General features: G+C 38.0%; 1 protein-coding gene across 3 annotated transcripts in view; it reads right to left on the bottom strand.

Moving 5' to 3' along the window:
* Positions 1 to 546: 546 nt before the first annotated feature.
* EGFR (epidermal growth factor receptor) overlaps positions 547 to 8,914 on the bottom strand; it is a 253,092-nt gene continuing 244,724 nt past the window's right edge. For all 3 annotated transcript variants that reach the window (XM_061586830.1, XM_061586831.1, XM_061586832.1), the window contains exon 28: positions 547 to 8,619. In XM_061586830.1, the coding sequence (XP_061442814.1) occupies positions 8,243 to 8,619 (377 nt within the window). In that variant the 3' untranslated portion in view covers positions 547 to 8,242. The remainder of the gene's footprint in view (positions 8,620 to 8,914) is intronic.

Genomic DNA, 8,914 nt, shown 5'->3' with positions numbered 1-8,914 from the left:
CTGACCCAATATTATTTACCCACAGATCTGAATACAAAATCAATTATATGCAGGTTTCTTTCATTTCATAGATTTTATTAAAACAATCATGCTCGAAAAACATATTACAGTCATGTTTCAAAATAAGGAATATGAAATTTAAGACTACATTGTGAATTACATAAAAAAATATTGATAGCTTATGCTGCCTCCATTTTGAAAAGGAGGGACTAAAATAAAAGCAACGCTTAAAGAGGCTATTTATGTTTGTACAAAGTTCACCTATCAAATGATTTTAGAAAAGATGTCAGTTCAGCATAGCAGTGACATACTCAGATAGCACCTTCATTTCATGAATCGATTTCTAGATTTAACTGGTTTAATAGGCATTCCCTCTTCCCAGAGAACCTTTTGAATTGTACTTCTGCGAGCAGAAAATTAGGAAATGCTGAGCCCCTCCCCATTCTTTGGGCATAGGGAGAAGAGGGAGACAGCAACCACTGAAGTTTGTATAAAAGTATTGTATGGTTGTGGTGTAGAAAAGGTCTGCGTTTTCCTGACTATCTGACAAAGTGGCTTTTTTTCCCTACTAGCTTTTAACACTCTGAAAGTCAGAAACCGTTATTTCCTGGATAATCTCAGATTTGATATTCGTTATTTCTTCCACCATTTATTAACAGTTGCACTATGGAGATTTTTGGCAAGATACAGCTCTGGGAATACTTATTGATTTATCCATCCAAGCACTTACTTATTAGTTGTGTATCCGCTCTGTGTACTTCCCAAATCAAGAGGTGAACAGGGACAGTTTGGGTAAGGTTTTCACATACCCGAGTCAGATTGAGCCATTAACAAAATGTTTCAAGTTGGACTCCTGACATCCTGAGTTGCTCTGCAGATTTGCGTCTATGGATTTAGATGCCCAGAACCCACTGCATTTTTAAAGCAGTCCTTGCATTTAATTTTTTAAAAAAGCAAAAACAAGCTGATTAGGGGAATGCCCTGCCCTGAAGTGGTCCATCTTTGGTTTTGATGGACAGAGCTAGGTTTTAATCACAGTAAATTATTTCCTCTGGGCACTCTAACCACCGTGATTTGGAATGAGTTATTGAAGTAAATATTAAAAACTGCTTTCCATGTGAATCGATGCTATTTTTTCTACTACACTCTTCTGCTATGCAAGTCAATTGAGACAGATCTCTCCCCCAGGGAGAAGAGGGTGCATCCCCAAAAAACCTGTGGTGGGGCCAGAAGCCCACCTTCAGTGATCGTTGGGTTACAAGGTCCTTGCTTGGCTGGGGTGTGCTAGGCATTTCTTCCACCTGTGTTTCCTGTGAATCCATGCTTCCCCACCCTCCATGATTCCTATGGTATCCACCCCAAATTGGTAAAGTCTGCCTTTGCAGGAGAACCAGTACAGCTATTATTCTAAAATTTGATGGGCTTCATCTCCTCAGGGTGAGTGACCATACCTGCAAATTGCATCCAATTCTGGCAGAAAAGTTAAAAGGTAGATACTATTTAGAAAAGAAAGCAAATTTTAATGTGGCACTGCATGAAAACCCTTAAATGCATCTGTCTACAATTTGGCAGGATTAATCCACTCTGGAGGGGCTCCTGTGCCTGACAATTTCATCCACTTATGTGAAAAGGAAAACAGTTATAAATTTTTAGATCCCCCATTATAGTGAATGGGGAGAAAACAAAGCTTCATTTTTAATGGATCTAATTTGGGTACCAAATAACTAGTGGAACTGGAGAGACACAGATCAGGTAATTCCCAAAGCTACAGATACTATTATTATTATTTATTGCTTGCCCTTCACCAGTTGGGGCGGGTTACAAAATCTAAAATACAGTATTAAAAAGAATTAAAACATATTTCAGTCACAAGAATAGGGTGGCTTGTGAAAACATACATCTCGGGAGCTGAAGGCCAAAGCAAAGAGGTGTGTCTTTAGCACACCTTTAAAATTGCTTAGCGAAAGTGCCAGATGAACCTCCTTAGGAAAGGAATATAAGTCTAGTCTTCTAGCTGGTGCACACCCCCTTAGTTGGTACAGTGAATTTCACAGATTGGTATACGTGGATACTAACACAATCAGCATAGGACAGAAGGAATAAAGGTCTTAGAAAGTGAAGTGGTGCTGTATTAGTAAGTTACAACTGCTTTGGCCCTAATGCTGTTTCTTGGAAACAGCTTCTATCATTCTTGATGGAACATGTTTCCAAATGTGTATATTTAGGAACACAACTTATAATTTCTGATTACGTCCCCATGCTGACACTTCTGGAGTCATTGGGGGGGGGGGAGAGAGGGAATCAAAGACCTTTCATTATCAGTACATTATCAGCCAAAATGGTCCTTTTCCATCAAACACAATACACTATATTACAATGGGTGATATCCAATGTTAGTAATATTCAGAGTAGACCCATAGAAGTCAATCAACTTAAGTCCAATAATTTCAGTGTTTCTATTCTGAGTATGACTTAGTTTGGATATCACCATATATCCTCAAAAAATTAAAAACAGATCAATGGAAAAGAATTATGCACATCTTATTTTTTATCACTTAATATACAAAGTTTTAAAATCAATACTAAAAACAAATTAGCAATACAAAATGTAGCATTTATTTGCACAAATTGTGCTTTCATAGGTGAATAAATTTACCAATGCTCAAGCTATTGCCTGTAGACATGTGCCCCACTAATCCTGCATAACCTCCATTTATTTAAAATGGAATCTGGACAAGAACAGCAATTGGTGGTTTGAACCCTATACCCAAAGATACACTATTGAATAGCATATAACCTATATTATTCTCTAAACATAGCTGATTGCAGTTTTGCCAAAATGAGACAAATTTGGCACTAGTTCTGCAGGATGTTTGTGTACCCAGATCCCAATTCAACTCTAATCATGTGAAACAAGTAGAGGCCCTGGGTGAGCATGTGCATCCTGTTCTCATAAAGAGTTGCAGCCTGCCGGTTAAGTGAGACCTAGATCACCATTACCATGTGGATCTGCATCCACACTGGCTACTGAGAAATCTGCTTCTGTGCCAGGCCTGTTCAAGACATTTTGTTATCTGAGGTAAAGGGCAAGATAGTGCTCTGCCCATTCTACATATATAACCTGACAGACTAGCAGCTGAATGTTACTTCAACGCTGGTGACAGGACAGCATCTTTTACCATACACAAGGGCAGCAGGCTAGTTTAGAGGGCACAGGGCAGGTTGTGTGACGCATACAGCTCTGCCTTTTGAACCCCTAAGCACTGTTCCCATTCCCAGCATCCACTGCCTGAAGCACCACATCATTCTGCCTAATGATAGAGTCAGCTCTATTATGTATATCTCTCTTTGGTAGATCAGTGCACACAAATTGGGCTTTTTTTCTCTAAATGATGCAGAGCTTTGACCTTGCATTGTTCACAGTAAATCAATTCAAGACCCATTGGATGGAACGAGATGAAAATTAGGCACCTCCTGATTATTAAGGTGGTGTAAATGAGGATGCATTTCTCATGCATTTCAAACAGGGCTTGTACAGAAGGCATATTCGTAGATTGTGTCCTAAATGAGATATTCCATTATTGCAGAAGGCTAGCTCCAGGGCTTGGGGGCAGGTGGAAATCTGATTCTTGAAGCTTTCAGGATTCATTATTTGTAAAACAAGCAAAAGACACTGCCAACAAACTCTGCACTAAATCGTTTTGACAGTTGTGTTTCATTATTTTCTATAGAAACTACAGGGCAGTATGCAAGACATTTATTCACTATATTTTTACTCAACCTTTCTGTGTAAGGAAGCCCCTATGGCAGCAAAAGCCATTCATAGTTTAAATACAATCAAGATTAACAATCTATGCATTTTTATTGGAATTTTACTTCCAGACAGTTTCTGATCCGAAATATGGAAAAGAAAGTTTCAATCTACCATGCCTTGCTCCAGTACAATTCCCATTGACATGGGACAGTGCTTACGAATCCCTTTCTTTGCCCTTGACTCTACTAATGTCGAGTTATGCTTTAAGAGTTTCACACCCCTTAGGAAATGATGCTGTGTTTGAGATAAAAAATGTATTGCTCAAATGGAAAATCCCAACAAGAACGTCTGGGACACAAATTAAGAACACAACAGTAAAAGTGTGTGTGTGCATTTATGCAGAATCCAACAAGAAGGTGTATATGATGTAGAAACAGGTAGGTGAATGCACTATGCCATCTATTACCAAAACATTTAAAATTAAATATTATCACCACCACCATGATTTGGCCTTGTTACCTGAGTATCCCTGCAACACTATGCATATCTACTCAGAAGTCAGTCCCTCACTGAATTCAGTGGGGCATACTAACAGGAAAGCACATATAGGATTGCAGCTTATACCACCCCGATTGCTATCTGCAGGGTGATCATATTTTAATCCTGAAATATATATACAGCCAGTCCTTAAATAGGAAAAATGCTTGTTTTAATGAGAATTTGTCTTGCCCCTTATGGCTGATTTTGCCTTAGGAATACCTGAATCTTAAGTAGGGGTCTAGTGGTGGATCCCATGCCAGCTCACAGTTGATAGGTAAGTAATTAGAAAATTGTGATGAATAGACTTCTGTTTAAGATAAGAAAATGAAGCATTATCTTTGGTCCTAACAGCCCATTTTTTATGTGAAAAAGATAAAATGTGTATCTTAAATTTTTTTAAAAAAATTCTTAAAAAGGTGTCTTTAAAAGTCAGGAGCAAAAGAATAAAATGGAAAGAAAGTGAAAATTATTAGAAAATAAAGGAGGAAATGATTTCAGTAGAAAAAAAAACAAATTAATGGTGATTTAAGATCACAAAACCTTTAAAGTGTCACCCCTGGCAGTGGAATTTTATATAGTTTACAATATTTTACTACACATGAACAAGAATTAGGAGGTGCAAACAAAAAAGATAATTCTCACTTTGCCCCACCAAAAATATTTTCTCATAGAGAAATATAAATCATAGAAAAACTAGAGCAATGTTAACAACAGCTGACATTGAAGAGGTATATAGCAGTTTTTGTGTTATTGCCCGTACTGAACTTCTAAATCTCAATAATGAAATGCCTGTTAGGAAATGCAAAGAGTCTTACACTTAGGACTGCATCTGTCACCAAATATGGTGTAGAAATTAATGAGATTCCAGTGTAGGAATCATTGTATGTGACTATCATATATGTGGTTTTTATGCTGAATACCTTTCTGCAACACACATGGAAGACATTTCAACCACTTGCAAAATTAAACTGCTTTCATTCATCTAGTATAGAGTTGTTGCAAATGTGCTAGGGAAGCTGTGGCTACTTGAAAAACAACCAGGAAATTTACATTTAGGACAGTCTGAGGTGATAATGTAGACAAGTATGGGAAATGGCTTTTACTGTGCTCCCCTCTCCCATTATTCACACAGTATGCATGTGCTATTTATGCTTTAGTACCTGTGTGTAAGCAATCCTCCTTCAAGATCCGGTCTCCTCACATAATAATTAGAAATTACCAAATTTTTGAGGATAGACTCATGTGACTTCTTCCTCCCCACGTTGTGATCTTTGCTTTAGGCTTGTTGGGATGTGGGGCTCCAAGAGTCCCACACACATTGGACCTCCACACAAGATTATTTATTTATTGTATTTATATACCGACCCATAGTCGAAGCTCTCTGGGGGGTTTACAGTAACTAAACTGAGTTCTATACTAATTTTTTATCACAAAGGGAAGAAAGCCATTTTGTATCAATTATCCCTTGTTGTGACCAGCAGACACTGAAGTCATTCTGAGAGAAGGTTCTCATATTACTCCAGTAGTGTGGGATCTTCTAAAGAGTGGCTCCTTTACACACTGCTGAAATAGAAGCCCAAACTAACATGGGGTGGGGTGGGGGGGAGTGATTATTTATATAATGGCATGTTCCCAGTTCCCAGAAGGAAAGACACTGGTGTAGCCAAGTGGTGCATGAAAAAGCCATTATAATACTAAAATGGAATCTTAAAATCCCTACAGAGAGTGGAAAATATACTGTTATGAACAATGATGCGTCCTGGACTTTAATTTAATATGGGAGAGCAATCCCAAGGATCAAGAAACTAACAAACTGCTGTATAGGACAATTATAATATAAAAGAAATAAATCCACAATTTGATAAAGCAAATGTACTAAGCAATTAAGATATGGATTTCACCCTGTGTGTGTGTGTTGATTCAAAGGCTACCCCAAACAGGACAGAACTACAAATGGGAAATGGCGACATATTTTCCTGTAACAGCTCATCATAAACGGTCTTAGAAGAGTGTGAGTTTAGGTAAGTTTTTAAAGGGAAACATGAGATACTTCATTAGGATGAAATCAAATCTGCATTCACAGTAAATTTAATTGAAATGTGGCCCAAAGAAGTGTAGGATGAAACAAAGGTGAGCCAACTTGCTAATGCTGTTTCTGCTGGGTTTGAGGAACTGATTAACAACCTTATCAGAAAAATGGGACAGCACTAATGCATATTTGTGAGCAGAACTACAATGTTAGTTTCAAAAAATAAAAGGCTTGATTCTATAAAGATGCAAGCCCATAAAGTCATTAAAATATTATCTAACCGCTTACTATTATGATGGTTGTTCTACTTTTACTAATAGAGACAACAGAGAGGCAATTTTATTCTCATTTATGGACCATATTGCATATTGTGAGCCACAGAAGCTTCAATGAGCCCTTAATGGGCCAGATGGCCCCCTCTCCTTCAATGCAAATTGGTTTGGGGCCTGATGTGCGTTTCCAGAGCAACTAAAGATTTCTGTTGAAACATATTCCATGTGTAACAGAAAGTGCTAATAATAATTGGGTGGGTTTTTCTGTTGCACTAATTCAGGTGGCAATGAATCCACACATTTACAAGGCTAATAGTACTTTCATATATAATTGCTGGATTGGTATGAAATTATCCCTGTATAAATGTGTTGGTGAGTAAATTTTGGTGATCACAGACAGGTGACTAATTCTGGTTTTTGCCCCTGTGTTCTTCATATACTTGGCATGCTATACAATTTTCACTGTAGGGCTAAATTTTCATATGAAAGTATCAAAATTATTTTTTTGTGGTTGTAACTGCTTTCACTAGTCTCCCCACTACTCACACCTGTGAATTACAAATCAATGGGACGTTCTCCTGCACACACTTTGTTAAACTTTATTAAGATCAATGGGAGCTGAGCAAGAGCATTAATTCCTTTGAGCTTGTGCAAGAGAATTTCATGGATTCCGCCATTAGTGTATATGCAGCTATGCTCATATTCACAGGACTTCAGTCAAATTGCAACCTTTGCATTTCCCCACTGTTTAAATTCATACTAATTGTCTAAATGCCATCAAGGCAGCAGAGTGGAAATGGGTTTTGTTTTTATTTTTAAAAAATATTTTCCATTTATAGCTTTTAGTTATAAACTTTTAAAACTCATTTTTCATAACTCTAGAGAAAATAGTGGAGCCAGAAAACAAAAACAAAAGCAACACCAACCGAAAAATGCTATTCAGGCCTACAGTGAACACTTTAGAGACAGTCTAGTGAGTACTTTATAAGCATTCCTGAACAATGCCTTAAATTTGCAGTGTTCTGGCTTCCTAACAGTAGCAGTCAGTTGGCAGTGAGTACCATAGCAAGTCCTTCTGCTAAACTGACCAAGGCTAATCAGATTCTCCCCAGTCTATTCAGTTTTCTTCCGAGACTCTCCACATTTTTTCTAGGTGCCTTTTTCTTCTCATTTGTACAACAAAATGTGAAATTGAACTGTCATTTAAAGAGATGGACCAATTTATAGGAAGTTTTTCTTTAAATCTTCAGGAGACACAGTCTTGTGCTTTCTCTTCCCACCCCTAAATTATCCATGTGGCATCAAACAGTTCAATATCTGGTCTTCTTGATTTCATAAAAGCTCTTCAAATATCACAGATGTTTACAAAACACAGGCTGTAATCCAATACAGCTTGTAAAGAACATGAATCAATGCAACAACAATTTCTTCTTGCTGGATATTGTCTTTTCATTTCGTATCACGTCTTCCATAAAGACACAAGTAAGAAGTCCTTAGTGAACTTGATGAAATCAACACATACACACACAGAAGGAAATGTGTGCATGGAGGTACATTGCAACTGCTCTTATCTGTCCATAATCTGTTTCTACAGCAGCCAGCATAATTACCAGCATTCCTGGTGCTACAAGAGGTCTCTTTCAGTAGTCAGGCTGAAGCTTCTATGTATTCACTTTTTGGTGTTGCTACTCTTAGGTATTCTAGATTCTCGGCTGCAGGAAGCTTAGAGATGCCGTTAGGTTTCGTCTCCCTGGGCAAGAAGTCTTGCTGATAATCAGGATTGTCCAGATTTATTTTGTGGTTGGCTGTCTGGTCCCAGCAGGGTGAGCTGCTGAAAACGGTGTTAGCCAAAGGAGAGAGGTTTGTGTTAAGATATTCAGGGTTGTCCAGGGTTGTCCAGTGGGAATTCTGATGGTTTGAATCAGCCATAGAGTTTGCATCGATGATAAGGGAGGAGCTGTTGTAGACTGGATTTTGCATGACAGAAGCAGATGGTCTTTTGTTCACTAGCTGGTTCACATACTCTGAAATGGTTTCAAGAAAAGATGGGGTGGGGGAAGAAAACAAACCACCTGGCATTATCTTCAGTCAAGCTTGGAATTAATTTCAAAGGAGCAGACATGGTTCACCACCGTCAGTGGAGGACTGATAGAACCTCTCGGAGAGTAATGAGATAATTCTCTCCTATGGCATTTCTTGCATTTCAAGCTAATGTTCTTATAGGGAAGACCATCACCCCGCCAATATTTTAATTTTCCATTTGATTAAATATGTTTTCCTCTTGTTTTTAACTGGTTTTCACAATGTTGCCAAGTATGT

This window comes from Rhineura floridana, chromosome 10 (genome assembly GCF_030035675.1).
Source record: "Rhineura floridana isolate rRhiFlo1 chromosome 10, rRhiFlo1.hap2, whole genome shotgun sequence".
NCBI classification, from domain to species: domain Eukaryota; kingdom Metazoa; phylum Chordata; class Lepidosauria; order Squamata; family Rhineuridae; genus Rhineura; species Rhineura floridana.
This window is presented reverse-complemented; position numbering and strand designations above follow the sequence as displayed.